Raw genomic sequence first — 18,508 nt, forward strand, 5'->3', positions numbered from 1 at the left:
TCCAACGCCATCCTTCTATTTGACTTGACCCTATTTGATTTGTGACTCCAAATTCAGCACTCAGTGCCTTTCTATGATAGGATCCAAGGATTTGACATAGTAGGAGAAAATCAGTGAAATCGCTTTACTTCTGTGGTACCTTTGCTTTTAAAGCCCCAGAATGAATTTCCAACCTATACCTTGCCCGTTGGCTATATTTAGTTTCCTTAAAACTGAGATAATAATTAGTATTGGAGAAAAAAAGGCCTTTAGTCCCATCCCCTGGGAATTTTTTGCAAATCACATTGGGGGAATATACTATAAAGCTAGCCATTGAAAACTCATTGTTGGAAATAGAGTTGGGACAGGGTCTTGAAAGAATGGAGGCGAGTATAAGGAGATGCATTATAAATCTAAAGAGAGTTCCTTCTTCAACTAGTGTGAAGTCCAGTGAAAGCACCTAAAAATGTCAGCCATCAGGCTGAGTGCTGGAGATGCAAGGAAGACAAGCAATAGTTCCTGCCCTCAAGGAGCTTATAGTCTAACGTAATGGAAGGAAGGAGGCTGGCTACATGTAAACAATTATGTGAAAATAAGCCATACACAGGATAGATGAGAAATAATCAACAGAGAGCGGGCACCTGCACTGAGTGGAATTGGGAAAGGTTTCCTATAGAAGATGAGAATTTATTTGGGACTTAAAGGAAGCTAGGAAGTGGGGAGAAAGAGGGAGAACATTCAGTCATGGAGAGAGCTGGAGAAAATGCCTAGAAGGAGGAGATGGAGTGCCTTATGTAAAGAAAAGCATGGAGGCTGGTATTAGGGTACATGGAGGGGAGGAAGAGGTAGGAAGGATCCGAAAGGTGGGAAGGATGAAGGGCTTTAAAAGCCAGAAAGCTTTATATTTCACTGCAGAAGTAAGATCCACTGGGGTGGATTGAGTAGGAGGCGATGAGATCAGACCTGAACTTTTGGAAGATCAATTTTATAGCTGAGTGGAAGATGCTCTGGAATCAAAGGCCCAGGAAATCAACCAATGCCTATTGTCCAGGTCCAGATGTGAGCTGCTGAGGGCCTGAACTAGGGTGGTGAAATGTCTGAGGAGAGAAAACTTGTTTAGGAGATGTGACAAAGCTTCCTGACTTTGAAGCAGCATTTCAGTGAATTCTAAGCTCTTCCAAAGTTTTCCATGGTTCTTCCTCCTCTTCCTCCTCCTGCTTCTCCTCTTTTTCCTCCTCCTGCTCCTGCTCCTGAGCTCCTCCTCCTCTTCCTTCTCCTTCTCCTTCTCCTTCTCCTTCTCCTTCTCCTTCTCCTTCTCCTTCTCCTTCTCCTTCTCCTCCTTCTCCTTCTCCCTTCTCCTCCTCCTTCTCCTCCTCCTCCTCCTCCTCCTCCTCCTTCTCCTTCTTCCTTCTTTTTCTTTTTGATTTTTTCCAATGGATTTTTTGTCTTAAAGGCCAAACTCTAGTTTGAGGTTATTACTGAGGCAACAAGGTTAGCACTGCCCAAGAAATCTCTTTTCTCTGACTAGAAGGTTAGATTTTTAGGACTATGATGCCTAGGGCAGCTAGATATACAGTGGATAGAACATTGGGCCCTGAATAAAGAAGACTTGAGTTCAAATCTGGCCTCAGATCCTTGCTGCCTTGTAACCTGAGCGTATCACTTTCTTCTGTATGCCTCAATTTCCTCATCTATAAAATGAGCTGGATTAGGTAATAGCAAGCCACTCCAGTATCTTTGCCAAGAAAACTCCCAAAATGACACAACTAAAGAAAACAATGTTTAGGAAGTGAAAAAATTCTCTTATTTTCTACACAGAAAATTGGGGTTCAAGAATATTGTCTCATGATGAATGGACAAATATATTTGTACTGATTTCCATTAGTTGCTTGTAGAGTATTCCTATAGTCATCAATAATCTTATTATCCCAAGCTGTCATCATCTCTTGGATTGGAAGATTCCACTATCAGATGTCTAGTCTATATTTGAGGTTCAAGAACTCCCCTCTCAAGCCACCTGGACAAGGACATGAAGTTTGGCAGATGCTTCTGCTTCGAGACACTATTAATTGCTCCTAGGAAGGGGATAGGAAGAGATAAATCCTTTTCCCTCCCCAGTTCTTTACTATAGAAAAAAGGCACAAAAGAAAAGGGCAAAAAGGAACGAGAACCATCTAGCAGTTAGGTGATACAGTGAATAGAAAAGTCACACCTGGATTCAGGAAACCCTGAGTTCGCATACTCAAGTACTTACCAGTTGTATGATTCTGGCTAAGTCATTTAACCTCATTCAGCCTCAGTTTCCTAAATTATATGAGGATAATAATAGTCTTCCACAGGGTTGTAGGAGGATGAAATGAGATAGCACATATAAAGCTCTTTTCAAACCCTACAATTCTGGATAAATATTAGCTATTATTAGTGAACAAGAGGGGTGACTATTTTGGCAAGACTTTTATTTTATTCTATTTTATTTATAGAATTTTATTCTATTTTAGCTAACAAGGTCATCTTGGAGTCAATTCTAGTGCTTGAAGCTTAATTGGGAAAAGTCCCTTGTTCTCCCAGCAAGGTACCAATGATCCATTGATATTTGAAGATAGATAATAATATTTCATGTGCCCAGCACATGAAAGACATTTAACAAATGTTTATTCCTTTCCCCTCTCTTTGGATTGGTGCCCAACAGATGTTCCATAGGTTTATTACCTTGTAAACTCATCAAATCGAATGGGGGAGCTTATCAACCATCCTCCTGATGTTGGTATCTTCCCCATCTCATACCCCTGGGAGGGTCCCCTCATCACTTCCCACCATAGAGCCAACTCATTTACAGTGAATTCAAGATCAGTTCCTATAAAAATCCAGGACGGACTACCTTCTATTAGTAAGCAATGAGTGAGTAAGAAGTTAAAATTCATCTACAGTTCCCGTGTGAAGGAATTGGTACAGTTTTGCGAACCATTTTTTGCCCGCTTGTAAGGACATGCTAATCCTCCAGAGAACACTGATTTTTCTAGCATAATGGAGTGTGACTTGGAGTGGCTGCTAAGAGAAGAATCTAAGCAGAAACTCCCAGCTCCAGATGTTCCAACTCCTCCTGTATTTCTTCTAGTACATTTGCAGACATGGATTTTTCACTTGGACTCTAACTGGGTTTCTCTGGCTTTCGGTCCTCCTTGAATCCATTACCATTTCTTTGAGAGAGTGGGAAAAATGCAGTTTGAATTTCTTGTGGCTCTCAATTTATTAAGCCTTAATCTAAGTTCTTTTTCAACTTATTTAGTCTAGAGTTGGAAATCTAAATGTTGTAACTTATTTTGATTGCATTTCTGCCCTGACTCCCTCTCTCAAAATTCCCACTTAAATTTCATCTCTGTTTCAACTTGTGTGATCCATAAAGGGCTGTTCTGAATTCTATAATATCAATTAAATAAATAGAATTAAAAATAAAAGATACTACATTAAACCTTTCACTAACTTTCACTAACAGGTGGGTTCCCAATTTCTATTTTTCTGAGAGAAAAGATGAACCGAGGGACTATTTGTGAAGGTCTATTAGGGATTCCCCCTATCAAAGTCACAAAAAGGGGAAAAGGAGCAGTCTCATTATTGATGGATGATGGCTCATTCATCCACTCCTTCCTGTAGACACTGAGACAGATGTTTTCTAGTCAATCACTGGTGCAAATTGTCACCAAAAAGTGTCTCCAATGTCTCTGATGTTACTTTGCACTGCCTGGGTCTCACAAAGTCACTTTCCTTGCTGTCTCAGGTATGTCTCAGTGTTTGTCCCCACCTGCATCTTCATCTTCTGGTGTGTTTTCTGAAAAGAAGTTAATTGTCTTTTCTTTAAAAGTCCTACTATAGTTTGATATTAATGATCTTAGGATATTGTCTTTATATAAAAATATCCCAAACAATTCAACTTCCACTGTATATTTCCTGTTTTTTTCCCCAAGCCTAAAAAATCTAGAGAGAAAATTTAGGTTGTTTCAGACTTGGATTACATTTTTTTTAACCTGTGTTTTCTCTTTATGGTTCAAAATATTCTGAAGGAATAAAGGTAAAGATCCCTTGAGAGGTTAAGTGGAAGACTCGGATGATAATTCTTGAACAGTTAGAGCAATATACTGGTAAAGGTTTAACATCCAGCTCCCCAACCCAAATGTAAATACCCATTATGCTTTTACATTTAATCTGCATTATTAATCCCATCACTTTCTTAAGACTAGATAATCAACAAAACAATAAATCATGTCCTCATTTACAGCTTTCCCTAATTTTTGAGGTATAAATGCTCATGGTGAAAAATGAACAATCAGCTCCCCATGAGTTGGTGCAAGTTCTCTCTTGAGTTGGGGAAAACTATCTTGGTGTGTATCCTTTTAAAGGGAATTTAGAAATATTTGGAAGAAAGAGAAAAAATAAAGATTTGAACTTAGAAGTTAGGGAGTTCAGGGATCAAAATAGACAACTCAGTGGGAGGTATTATGGAGACATTCCTTATTCCTTATACATGTTCAGTTGACATTTGAGTCAAGGATGTAGATGCTTGAGGAGGGCCTGTACCCAATATTTTTTGTTGTTTAATATTCCCTTTTCTTTGTGGGAATAAAACTCTCATTCTATACCAAATTAATGTTTATACTCTGGTTAATTTTTATACTCACCCTCAACTTCCCCTTTGTTGGGGAAGATTCATTAGATTATAGAACCAAAAGTAGAACCCAAGGTGTAAAGTAGGTATTGACTTTAGTCTCAGTGGAGACTTTAGTTTACCTACTGAGAAGACAGAAAAGCCCGCAGCCATGTACCTGATACAAACCAGGTGGGCAGGTAAAAGCTCACCTCTGTGGTCTCAGCCCAGCCTGTTGTGCTAGAGAACTGAACTAAAAAAGGAATTTTCTAAATGGAAACGGTCATCAATCAGTCAGCTCGTACACAAACAGGATGATAAACAACTATGAATTTATGGATTATAGCTTAAAATAATTGAATAACCAACTAGCTAATTAATTGATTCTCAGATTTTTTTTTTAACCTTTGCTATAACTAGGATATTTATTGCCTTGTAACTGTAAGCCCTTTTTGGTTTGGGAAACTTCAACTAAATAATGTCTTTCTGTTAAAACAGGGTGCAGTTTTTTCCTGGTTCCTCCTTTTCATGGGAGACACCGGAATTCACATGGAGGAGCCAGTTCTTTTCTTCTTCACAGAGTTTAGGCAAGCTGTTTCCTTATGGATGATTTGTTCCTTAATTGTTCACCATAATTGTTATATATTTATGAATTTCTTTCCCATGACACCCCTTATCTTATATAAAAGAAAACCCAGATGACTTCTCAATCCTCACCTGGTGTGATTAATAACCGCGATGTGTAGATATCTGAGAAGTTTCGATTCCCATAAGCAGACAGGAGACACATCCCCAATTCTGCACGAATGAAGCACAAGTAGACCCTCCCCAAACGAAATCCTAAAAGCAAGGGACTTGTATTGATATCACAACCGTAGGCAAGCTCAGGCTTCCACAAATAGGCAGAGAAAAATTAATAATAATAATAGCAAATGTATATATGACATTTTAAAGTTTGCAAAATGCTTTCCAAATGTATGTCATCTCTACAACTACCCTTGGAAGTAGGGGCTTTATCAGTTTTACAAAAGAAAAGATAGGTATTAAGGCATTTGCTCAAGGTCACTCAAGCCAAATTTGAACTCTGATCTTCCTGATTCCAGGCTCACTTCTCTATTAATATGTATATGTATATACACACAAACATTTATCACGTTTAAATATGTACATGTACATTACATGCATATTTATCAATATGTATGATATATAATTTATATATAGGTTTATTATTTATAACATACATATAGATAAATTCACTTGCAAGTTGTGACATCATCTTCTCAATGTTGCAATTCTCTTTGAGAATGAAAGACAAACAATCAAATATTATTATATCATATAATATTACATGTATATTCCATACATTATTCTATTATAATATATAATATTACTACATTAACATATGCACATAAAATATAAATTAGTGAATACTTTTAGATGTATAATTCATATATATGTAAACACACATACATATAGATATATACATATTATAAGATGAAGTGTAATTGAGACACTAATAGACTGTCATTGGAGTTGTAAACTAATCTAACTATTCTGGACAACAATTTGGAATTATAGCCAAAGAGTAATAAAACTGTGTGATCTAGTAATACCATAACTAAGTCTGTATTTCAAAAAGATAAAAAAACAAAGAGGTGAGGGAAGGACCAATCTGTAACTATTTATAGCAGTTCTTTATGAAGTGTCAAAAAATTGGAAATTGAGGGGATGCTCATCAATTGGGGAATGGCTGAACAAGTTGTTTTATGGTTATAATGCAATATTACTGTGCTACGAGGAATGATGAGCAGGTGGATTTCAGAAAAATCTGGCAAGACTATCTGAACTGATGCAAAATGAGCAGAGAGAATATTGTACACAGTAACAGCAATATTTTATGATAATCAACTGTGAATGACTTAGCTCTTCTTAGCAATGCTGTGATCCAAGTAGGACTCACAATGAAAAATGCTCTCTACTTTCAGAGAAAGAACTGATCGAATCTGAATGCAAATTGAAGCATACAATTTTTCATTTTCTGTATTTTTGTGTTATTTTTCTTTGGATCTGTGTCTTCTTTCACAAAATGATTAATATGATAATATTTTATGTGATTGAGTATGTATAACCTACATCAAATTGGGGAGATAAGGAAGGAAGGGAGAAAATTTGGGGCTTAAATAAAAATAAATGAATGTTAAAAGTTAAAGACATGTAACTGGAGAAAAGTAAAAACTTTTTTTTTTAAAGCAGGTACTTTGTGAACTCTAAAACATTATTTTATCATTACAGTTTTAAACCTTCCCATTTTATAAAGGGAGCTGAAGCAAGAGTGGTGATGCAATTCTTTCAAGATCATATTAAGATTGTGGGTTCAAATTTAGGATCTGACATTCTCACCTTTTTGGACTCCTCTTACCTGTAAAAAGTTAAACCTGACGATCTCTGAAGTCTGAACCCAAGCTGCTATGATCTTAGCATTCAGAGCTTTCCAACACATCAGGCTTCATGCCTCCTTTGGTCGGTCTAAGAAAGTCTCATCTTAATCCACCCCAAATAATCCCCCTGGAGGAGAGTCTTAAAATGTGGCTGTAATTGCTTTAAATAGGGGTAAGTCAGAGTTGGATGCTTGGGGGTCCCCGATCTAGCCATAAGAAAGTGGGAGCTTGAATACAGTGGCAGCTCCAGGGCAGGCTCAGCCCTGGTCCCCTGGGAACAGAACAAATGGGAGGTGGAGTCCCTGGGTGCCCACAGCTGTGTTGCCTGTGGCAGCTGCTTGTCTTCCACAGTGATAAGGACCCTTTCCTCCTCCTATATAGGAGGCTCTGGGCAACATGGTGCTGTGGACTGGAGCCACAGAGTGAAGGGGAAAGATGCTGCTCTGGTCTGGTAAGGAGCTCGAGCCCCCAAACCGTTTCTTTCCTCCTCTTTGACCCCGGATGGTTCTTTTCTAGCCTGAACGTGGCTGGAGCAAACATCAGCCAATTTTGGGGTTATCCATTCTGCTCCATCAGTCAAAAAGAGGGGAATGCCTTGGGCTGGATGGGTCTTCCCCACTGGGCTTCTAGTCTCTCACCGTGGCTTCAAGGTCCAGAATGGGAGGAGGGAGGGATTGCTACACCAGGATGTCCTTCTGAAAGCTCAGAAGTTGGGACTCGCTGCCCTTCTCACTGCAGAGATCATGTAGCTCTGAACGGTTTCTTAATCCCCCAGTCCTCAGTTTCCTAATTTGTAAAAAAGAGGCAATTGGGGAGGGTCCTGTCTAATTCATAGGACCTTGATGTGAGGGAAGTGCTTTGTAAACTGTAAATAGAATTACTACATAAACAATTCTGTTGCGGGTTTATGGGTGCAGATTGATAGGGTATTGGGGTAAGGCATTTGAGGCTGGGGGTTTCTTTCTCCCCAGGGGTTGCAAAGTGCTCTGAACAACAAGTAGAATCTTCAATGAGCATCATCTAGACAGGAATACTTGGGAGATGGGTGCTTGCCTTGGGCTGAGCTGCAAAGGAAAGTCTGTGGGTCTATGCCATTTATGAGAGAAGCCCCTCACTCCAGTCATGCTTTCCCCTTTGTTCAGCAGGTCTGGTCTTGCTGCTGCAGCTGCAGCTTGGTAAGTACAGTAACCTTCTTCCCACCCCCCAATCCTCCATTTCTAGTGGCTACCAGTTGGCTCATGAGTGTGGGAGCAAACCATGGACCCTGGAATCTCTGGAATTAGACAAAATATGGACTCTCTGCCTAATCACTTAATCTCCCTGATCCTCAGTTTACTCATCTGTAAAACGAAGGGCTGGAAGCAGACAGCCTGTAGAGTCCACACTAAAGAGACAACCGAAAAACTTCAGCAGGCTGTTGATTTTGGAGCTGTGCCATCTCTAAATTTTGCTAGTCTCATGAAAGAATTTGTGGTGAAGGTTCTAAATCTGTGATCTTGTGTGGGATTGTGGAAGGACTAGCTGATCCTTAGGGTTCCTCCCAACTCTAATTCCTGGGAGCTTCAATCTGAGTCCTCCTCCTCCTCCTCCTCCCCCTCCTCCTCCTCCCCCTCCTCCTCCTCCTCCTCCTCCTCCCCCTCCTCCTTCTCTGCCTCCTCCTCCTTCTCCTCCTCCGCCTCCTCCTCCTCCTCCTCCTTTTCCTCCCCCTCCTCTTCCTCCCTCTCCTCTTCCTCTTTTTCCTCCTCTTCCTCCTCCTCCTTTTCCTCCTTCTCCTCCTCCTCCTCCTTCTCCTCCTCCTCCTCCTCTTTCTCCTCCTCCTCCCTCCTCCCTTCTCCCTTCTCCCTCCTCTTCCTCCTCCTCCTCCTCCTCCCTTCTCTCTTCTCCCTTCTCTCGTCTTCTTTTTTTTTTTTGAAAAAGCAACCTTTATTTGTTTGAAGTAATTACAAGTTTAAAATTTTAATATTTTAATACCCTTATTAAGACACTTATTATGATACTCTTTTTCAAAAAGTATAAATATAATTTATAAAACATCCAGTATCTAGTTAACAAACTAAAATAAAAAAATAAAATAAACAAACTAAAATAAAAAATAAAAGTTTTATTTCTTTAAGGAAATTTAACATTTTACAATAAAGTTTGAGGGAATGATTTAATACAGACACAGCTTAAATTATACTTTTATTGAAATGATTTTTTTAAAATCTGAGCCTTTCTTAGGCTGAGAATCTGAGGGTCTGCATTTCAGAAGGTTTCCCCTGAGAGGGAAGCACTTGAGTCACAATGTCTGCTCCTTCTCTTCCCCAGGTGCAGCCTTCAAGCTCGTGTGCTATTTTACCAACTGGTCCCAGTACCGGCCGGACCCTGCTAAGTACATGCCGGAGAATGTGGACCCCTGCATGTGCACCCACCTCATCTATGCCTTTGCCACCATGAGCAATAACAAAATTGCCCCCTATGAGTGGAATGATGATGTCCTCTACCCAAGATTCCAGGCCTTGAAAGAGCAGTCAGTAGCCAGTTCTGGAAACAAATGGGGTGGAGTGGGCAGCCTGTGGGAGGTGTAAATCAGGGGGAAGCCTGGGTCCCCAGTTTATTCTCTGGGGCTGTCGCCTGGGCCAATGTGGACAAAATAGAGAGGGTTAATGTGGGGGAAGAACAATTAAAGTCTTAGGTCATGGAGCTCCAAAATCTAGATGATGTGGACTAAATAATTTTCTTTTCCCTTAATTGTTAATTAAGTATTATTATATTATATTATTTGTTATTATTTTAACACACATTAATATATATTATTATATATTAATTATTAAGGGTTGGCATTTTTTCTTCTCCCTGCCTGAATTATCTGGATCTTTACTTCAATTTTCCACTTACCTCTATTCATATAATCAGATAACATTCAGGCCCTAGATACCGACAATTGCAAGCATTCCTTCTTGCCCAGGTGACTATAGGATTGCTTGGCTGAAAATCCAACAAGACTGAGATAGGAAAAGGAAAGAAGCAATGAGTCCTAATGCCCCCAGGGACGGGATTTTGGGAAATCATTTGCTTTAATGGCCATAGGGAGGAAGGAAGCCTATCCTTACTTTTCATGATTTAAAGAGGAACTAAATCCTTTTATGATCTGGACTTTAAAAAAAGGGGAAAGAAAATGCTTCTGAGATTTCTATAGATGTCTGACCGAGTGCCCTGAGTATGTCCCTGGGTTAAGCAGAAATGCTTTTTATCAAGTTAGATGAACATTTGTGGGTGTATACTGGGAAATCTGTCTCCACTCTACTCGCTCACTCTGGGCATGTAGTTTGGTGGGCTCACCCCAGGGATGGAGATTCCAATCTTAGACTCCGTCATTAATACGGAGAGTAGGATGGACATTACTCCCTTTAAAGAAGGGCATTGGAGTCCCTGATGGGCATAACTGCTCTCTCTCCATCAGAACTCAAAGACTGAGATACCATAGTAAGCAGTTTCCAGGATATTTGCAGGGGACGATTAAGTTCTAAGATCTCTCCTTTTTCCTAGCAACAAGAACCTGGTCACACTCCTGGCTATCGGCGGGTGGAACTTCGGTACCCAGAAGTGAGAATCTTTCCTTCTCCTGAGGATGGGTGGGAGGGAAGGGAGATGGGGTCAGCTCCGATGTCTCAAGGAGAAGAGGAACCTGAGATTATGTGAAGGGGTCAATGGCTGAAATGTGACAGAAGGGAGAAAATCAGGACAATATTCCCGGAATGGCAAAAAACAATGGCTTTAAGAAAGGGGTGAATAATGTGTCTTGGATTTTTATCCTTCACTTGTTTAAGTATTTTTCATGTCTCAGAGCCAGTGTGGAATTAGTGAAAAGAGATCACAAGATCTCAGTTGAACTGAATCTCAGACACTTAATAGCTGTGTGATTGTAGCCAACACGCTTAATTTCTCTGATGAAATCTGTTTTCCAATAAGAAAAATTTGAGGATCATATTATTTATACTATATTATGTACATTATATTATATATAATATAATATGATATAAATTTATATGATATATGGAGCTTTTGGGAGGAAACTTAATGTGCTATAGAAATATCAATTTAAAGCCTGATTTATGGTGTTTATTTAGGGAATCTGCCCCTAACTTAGTCCAGATGAGAGAAAGGAGAAGCATAATAACCATATTGGAATAGGAATTCTGGGGGATCTGGCCTTAGTCTCAGGTCTTCCATTAATCAGTTGTATGACCACAAAAAAATTCACTTTTCTTCCTGGACCTCAGGCTCCTCAGTCATAAAAGGAGGTTTCTGAGATTCCTTCTAGCTTGTGACTTTACGTCGACATTCTTGCTAGGTTCACCACCATGGTGGCCTCGGCTGGCAACCGTAAGATTTTCATCGACTCCGTGATTGAGTATCTTCGGCAGTACGGCTTCGATGGGATTGACCTGGACTTCGAGTACCCGGGGTCTCGGGGCAGCCCTCCAGAGGACAAGCAGCGCTTCACTGTTCTGATTGAGGTGGGATTTCTATGGCCCCTTGAGCCCCCCAGCTCCGAGCCCCTCAACTAAACAGAAGCAGAAAACCAGATTCTGTTTTCCAGAAATTCCAGGTCTCCAGACTGAGCTTAGCTCTCAAGGGCAGAAAAAGGGCATCCTTGCCACCCACCTGTGCCCGGGTGCCATCTAGAAAGGCAGCATGAACAGAAAGAGCTCATAAACCTTCAAGTGCTATATTTATTGTGATGTGAGCTAATGGACTTGTTCATGGGTTTTTCTTGGTAAAGTTGCTGGAGTGATTTCCTTCTCCCCTTTTACAGATGAAGAACTGAAGAAAACACAGGTTAAGTGACTTGCCCAAGGTCATACATGCTGAATTCGAACTCGAATCTTCCTGACTCCACATCTGGAGCTCTGTCCGCTGTACCATCTAGCTGCCCCAAAATGCTGTATAAATGTTGGTTGTTATTATCAATTATCATGGATTTAGAGTTAGGATAAAAAACTGATTTTTAATTCAATCTTTGATCCACAATAGCTGTGTGGCCTTGAACAAATTACTTTCTCTGAGCTGTGATTATTTAGTGGGAAATGGGGTGCCTATTTTATCAAGTACTTATGAATATCAAATGAGCCAACATATGTATTTTGTAAACCTAAGAATGCTCCATAAATGTCAGTTATTAGTATTCTCTAGAAGGTTTTTTTTTTCTGTAAAATAACACTGTGCTTCAAATCCAAACTGGATCATTTAGGCAAATCTCCATTTGCCCCAGAACAAACATTTTCATTATTATCACAATCATTCTTGTTTTCTCTCCAGGAAATGTTAGCAGCTTTTGAAGCTGAAGCCCAACTTACAAACAGACCTCGACTGCTTATCTCAGCAGCTGTGTCTGCTGGCAAAGGGACCATCGATGCTGGCTATGAGATTGCCAAGATTGGAGCGTAAGTTGGGCACAGAAGGAAAAATGGCCCGCTCTAATGCAAGACATGAATTTGATTTCTTTGTCCCATTCATCACAGGGCACCTACACCCATCGATCAGACTAGTCAACTAATTCAACTCAGTACTATGGAGAGGTCCTAATTATTATCTATAATACAACCCATTTATCAGTTCCATTATTTCCTTTGAATTAGAATCAATGACCATATTTTTACACAATTATCACTTTGAATAGTGTGAATTCAAATAGAAGTCATCACTTTCTAGGATTTGTACCAATTAGGGCCTAGTTATACTTGTTTAGTACAGATAAGGCTTTAGAGCAAATATTTAGACAAATGGATCCTGGCTCTGTGTCTATTTTTTCTTCCTTTCTTCCTTCTTTCCTTCCTTCCTTCTTTCCTTCCTTCCTTCCTTCTTTCCTTCCTTCCTTCCTTCTTTCCTTCCTTCCTTCCTTCTTTCCTTCCTTCCTTTCTTCCTTCCTTTCTTCCATTCCTTCCTTCCTTCTTTCCTTCTTCCATTCATTCCTTCTGCCTTTATGAAGTGCCTATTATATTTCAAACATGAAACCCTTTGCCTATTAGGAGTTTATATTCTACTATATTCTTCTTACTTTTCCTTCCTTCCTAACAATTGGCCTTCCTTCTTCCTCCATGAGAGTTATACACAAGTCTGTGAAGAACTGTCATACAAAAGAACCATTCAGAACCATTTTACTTGATCCCAGAGTGTAGGACTGGAGCAGTTGCTAAAAATCGTGAAAAGGCAAATTTACACTAAATGGGAAAAAAAGCAGTTCCTAATAATTAGGGCTCTCTCAGAGATGAATGAACTACCTCAGAAAGTATTGGATCTCTCCCTCACTGGAGGTCTTCAAGAAAAAATTGAATGATCATGTGCTAAGTATAAGACTAGTTGGCACCCACTGTATTCACTGTTTGGAAAAAGCAGAAGCTGGATAGCCCAGTGATCCAGGTATTGCTAAGGGGGAGTCTTCATTGGATGGGACAAAGAACTAGATTTATATAACCACAATTAATATTTTCAATATTCTTTCTTTGCCAGACTCCTGGACTTCATCAGTGTGATGACCTATGACTTTCATGGTGGTTGGGACACGGTCACAGGACATAACAGCCCCCTGTATCAGGGCTCTACTGACCATGGTGACTTTATCTACTTCAATAGTGTAAGGCTAAAGCAGATGAAGTTGATCCTGGCTCCCCTGTGGGGAGGATGGGGAAAGGCAAGGTAACTTATTCCTGAGCCTCAAGCTCGATGTTCCCACAGGCATTTGCCATGAAATACTGGCGAGACAATGGTGTTCCTGCAGAAAAGCTCATCATGGGGTTCCCCACCTATGGACGTACCATGAGGCTCACTTCTTCTGATGTGTCTGTGGGGGCCCCAGCTTCAGGAGCAGGCTCTGTTGGGCCCTATACCCGAGAAGCTGGATTCTGGGCCTATTATGAGGTAACCTCTCCAGAGAAAATCTAGGTTAGATGATATAGTAGATCCAACAGATCTTATTTCCTGATATTCCTTCTAGTTCTATTCTCTTGATCCTTAAGAATGGAAGGGGCAATGTCCAGATAATCTTGGGAAATCAAGGGCATGGCTTTTGCACAAACTACTCTTATCTTTAACAAGAGCTTGAATTGAAATTATAGGCCCTTAATATCAGAAAACCCCCCAACAACTCCCTTTCTTTTTATTAATCACTTGGCACCGGAGGGTTGAACTGACAATCAAAAGTCCTCCAAGTAGAAGAGCTCCCTTCTCTCATGGGCTCTCCTTCATTAAAATAAATGAGGGAAAAATTATTTTCATTCAAGCAGTGGTTAGAGTAGCAAAGATAGTCCCTGGCCTTTTTGAAGAGGGGTGATTGGTACAGGGATGATTGGTCACTGGCTGTAATCATTTTAAGAGAGAGAGAGTTGAGGGGGAGAAGTTGAGGACATTTCTTGCTGACATGTACCCCCCAGCTGCTGATTTACAAGTGGAGAGAGAATATAGGTTTGTCATTCTTAGGGTGCTATATGTACAGTTACCCAACCAGAGTGATTTTTACCTTCTCATGGTGGTAAAAGGATCCAAGAGAGCTTCCTCCAGACTCAGGGGTCTCCCTGGCTCCATTCCAACTAAAAGAATTGCTAACTTGAGACTCTCTGGTTAGATCTGCACTTTCTTACCTGAAGCTACCACAGCCTGGATCGAGGACCAGAAGGTCCCTTATGCTTACAAGGGGAATGAATGGGTTGGATTTGACAACATTAAAAGCTATGAGCACAAGGTAAGTCTCCAAGTTATAAGTTGAGTGGGACACTATGGGACTTAAATAACAGAGAAAAGATAAAATTATAGGGCCCTAGAAATGGAAAGAACACAAAAGAGCCATCTGGTCAAGTCTTCTGCCTAGTTCATGAAATCCTTTTCTTGGAGGGATTTCCAGGGCAAGCAGGAATCAAAGATTCCTGCAGAACAACAGTACTGACTTCTTCCCTTCAATTCTTGTTCTCTCAAATCCTGGTAGAAAAAAAGCATTTTAAGAGAGGAAGCAGGAGCAGTAGAAGAGTCGAGGGCATTTCTAATAGATTCACAAGTATCTGAATTGGTCACTGGTGGTCACTTTTCCCAGATATTATGGAGGATTGTGGGGTGGAAAAAATCAACTCATTCACTCAGGAGATCATGCTTTCTTAGGCATGTATACTACAGGTTGACAATCATTGTAATAGGCCTTCCAAATCTAATTTTGCTTAAATAGGGAATAATTCTTGAACGATATGGTAGAAATCAAAATTTAAAGAGTGTGTGTGTGTGTGTGTGTGTGTGTGTATACATACATACATATATATATATACAGAGAGAGAGAGAGAGAGAGAGAGAGAGAGAGAGAGAGAGAGAGAGAGAGAGATCCACCTTTTAATAACCCTTTATCATGTTAAGAGCCCCTTAGATTCTGTTTTTGTTGCCCTGAATTGCCACTGAGGAGTCATTTTCATTCCTTTATGCTGGACACAGAGATAATGCTGATGTGATAGTAGGCATTTGATAAATATTGGTCAATGGATTTGTTTTATGAGTAGAATTTCTGAAAGCAAATGAATTGGGCAGCACCATGGTTTGAGCCCTGGGTCTTTATGATTTTGTGAGTCCTTTTTGGGAACTTATTTTAACTAGTGCTAGATCTAGAATAGTTGGAACTTGATAAATATTGGTCAATGGATTGATTGTACACTTTTCTTATAGGTAGAATTTCTGAAAGCAAATGAATTTGACAGTTCTATGGTTTGAGCCCTGGATTTTTATGATTTTGGGGATTCTTTTGGGAACTTAGCTAGTGCTGGGTCTATAACAGTTGGAACTTGATAAATATCTGTCAATGGATTGATTATACACTTGTCTTATAGGTGGAATTTTTGAAAGAAAATGGGTTTGGTGGTGCCATGGTCTGGGCTCTGGACCTTGATGATTTCTTGGGTACTTTCTGTGGTGAGGGATCCTATCCCCTCCTCTCCAAACTCAAGTCCTGCTCGGTCTAGAGACACCAGGTAAGTGTTTGCAGAGTCTCAGTGTTGGAAAGGACCCTAGAGATTATCTATTTCATCAGTGCTTAAATTCCTCTATTACAGCCCCAACAGGGGCAGTTGTACATCTGTGGAAACAATTCAAGTTAAGGAGAGTTTGTTACCCCCAAAAGTGGCCATGTTAGTTTTGGGCAACTCTAATTCTTAGAAATTGAACTGAACCCCAGATTCATGATGGCGTCTAACCTGTGTAGAATATGGTAGATGTATCTCCTTCTTTTAACTGAGCATAAAACTTGTATTGAAGTAGTTTGGTATTTTATTTGCTTTTTAGGAATTCCATCACACTAATAACATACTCTCAGCTTACAATCTATTAAAACCTTTATCAAATCAAAATAGAAGTATCACAAGTTAGCTGTCCCAAGATTTTGTCTCTATTCCCAAAGGCACAAATTGGACCTTGGAGGCTTGGACCTTGAAGAATATCAAGTAGGTAAAACCTAGTCAGGGAGAAACTCAGAATAAGATGAGAAAGGCTGGAATCTACATGCTAGGTGCAACTTCTACTATTCTCTAAAGGTCTTTAAGTTTTATAGATTCTTCAATCTGGAAATGGACTCATGTGGGTTGAATGGCCTTCCAGTCCAGGAATGGTTTCCCAAAAGACTTTTTGTATGGTTCCTGAGATATTTCTCTTCTTCTGCTACGTAGGCTGTATTACCCCAGATCCTCCCAAGCCAACGCCTCCCAGCACCTTCTGTGAGGGCAAAGCTGATGGGACCTATGGTGATCCGGATGATCCATCCAGATTCTTTGAGTGTGCCAATGGTAACACCGTGGCCAAGAGATGTGCAGATGGCCTTGTGTTTGATGAGAAATGCAAATGCTGCAACTGGCCTTGAAAGAAAGAGACTCGAGGTGAAGACTGAACTTGAATCTTTCCACAGGAATTGTGCTTTTTCAATAAATACCTGAAACAAGCATGTGGTATTTTTAAAAAAAACTACACAGGATTAAACACCTCTCACTAAGGTGATTTTTGAAGACAACAATAGAAGTAATAATCACTGCTATTTCTATAGAAATACATTAAGGTACACTAAGATTTCAAAACACTATCTTCATAAAAATTCTGAGGTAGGCAGTAAATGTATTCCTACCTAAAATTGGTATGAGCCCTCATTTTGCAGATGAGCAAACTGAGGTTTGAAGAGATAGATCCCTAATTTGAGTATTTAAAGATAATTCCATTTTGAGAGACAGATCTATGGACTAGAAAAATATTTATGAAGCATTTGCTGAGCACACTACTGAGTACTTTGACCTTAAATAGAAAGTGTCTATTCTGAAAGAGCTCACATTTCAATTATGGGAGATGACGTATAAAGGAAAGTATAGTCATTCTGAGGGTGGTGGGAAGGCCGGATAATCTTTAGTATCTGGAGATCATGGGAGATGGATATTGGGGAGCAGTGACATAGCATGGGGAGCAGATGGTTTCTGATTGACAACTGTTGGGAGGTGGTTAGTGGGTTTGAGGGTCTAAGGGGATTCGGTGTTACTTTAAGCAGAAGTTGGGAAGTAGGGGTGGGTCCAGCATCTCGTAAGAACTGGGTGATGTGAGTTGAGAACGACTTCTTCTGGCTCTCACTGATACCTCTTGGTATACCTAGGGAGCAAGTCTGGGACACTAGGCTCTATGGGGGACAGACTGATGGGAGACAGGACGTGGACAGAGACCCCAGGTTGCACACCCCTTGGACAGAGAGAGCTAGGCTCTTAGAGAAGAAGATGATAATCTACCTCCTCCACCTGCACTTCAGGACATCCAAGGAGGCTACCAGGGGAGGGAGGGAGCTGAGCTGGGGATAGGTGAATTGGCCTTGAGGTCCCATCTCAACTGACATGTTCCAAGTTGCCATCAATTTTTTCAATAGTCTATGTGAAAGGTGGGGTAGGGACTCCCACACCTGGAATGATGAGGAACCTGGAGGACATCGGCCTTTGAAGGTACACAGAGCTAGCTAACACCTTCTGAGTGCAAATCTGGGCACATAACTCGGTTTTGCCTCAGTTTCCTTATCTGGAAAATGAATAAACCACATCAGTCTCTTTTCTGTGAAACTCCCCACTGAGGTCACAAAGAGTCAGTCATGACTGAAAACAGATGAATAACAAGAACAAAATACCTAGCAAGAGTCAGAGCTGGGGTTCTACCCGGCAGAGGTCAGGTAGAGGGACCTCTGTGCACCCCCGTTTCCTTATTTGTAAAATTTTACATTTTCTGACTTGAAGACCAATGGGTGTGCTGACCATTATATATTTAATTTTAAGGTAACAAGGTACTTTCTCTGAGGGAAGTAAATTAGATTGTAAGCTCTTTGATTGAAGAGTCTATGTATGGTGCTTTGCCTATTATATTTTTAAAATAGAAATTATCCATTAATTTAATAAATCTTGGGGAGGAACTTCTTTATCAGTTTGTATTAGCA

General features: G+C 40.2%; 1 protein-coding gene across 1 annotated transcript; it reads left to right on the top strand.

Annotated features, from left to right (window-relative positions):
• Nucleotides 1–7,491: 7,491 nt before the first annotated feature.
• On the top strand, nt 7,492–16,996 carry LOC127562425 (acidic mammalian chitinase-like). The gene is made up of 11 exons (XM_051998137.1): nt 7,492–7,507; nt 8,202–8,231; nt 9,364–9,565; nt 10,585–10,641; nt 11,390–11,555; nt 12,358–12,482; nt 13,549–13,672; nt 13,774–13,956; nt 14,660–14,776; nt 15,897–16,037; nt 16,728–16,996. The coding sequence occupies exons 1-10, from the start codon at nt 7,492–7,494 to the stop codon at nt 16,026–16,028; spliced, it is 1,152 nt and encodes a 383-aa protein (XP_051854097.1). The 3' UTR covers nt 16,029–16,037; nt 16,728–16,996.
• The last annotated feature ends 1,512 nt before the right edge of the window (nt 16,997–18,508 follow it).

Source organism: Antechinus flavipes, chromosome 4 (genome assembly GCF_016432865.1).
Source record: "Antechinus flavipes isolate AdamAnt ecotype Samford, QLD, Australia chromosome 4, AdamAnt_v2, whole genome shotgun sequence".
In the NCBI taxonomy this organism is placed as follows: domain Eukaryota; kingdom Metazoa; phylum Chordata; class Mammalia; order Dasyuromorphia; family Dasyuridae; genus Antechinus; species Antechinus flavipes.

Bases quoted from the DNA above. Each gene is read 5' to 3' on its own strand.
- LOC127562425 (XM_051998137.1), top strand. The intron at 8,232-9,363 runs GTAAGTACAGTA...TCTCTTCCCCAG, and splicing joins GCTGCTGCAGCTGCAGCTTG to GTGCAGCCTTCAAGCTCGTG. The intron at 12,483-13,548 runs GTAAGTTGGGCA...TTTCTTTGCCAG, and splicing joins GAGATTGCCAAGATTGGAGC to ACTCCTGGACTTCATCAGTG.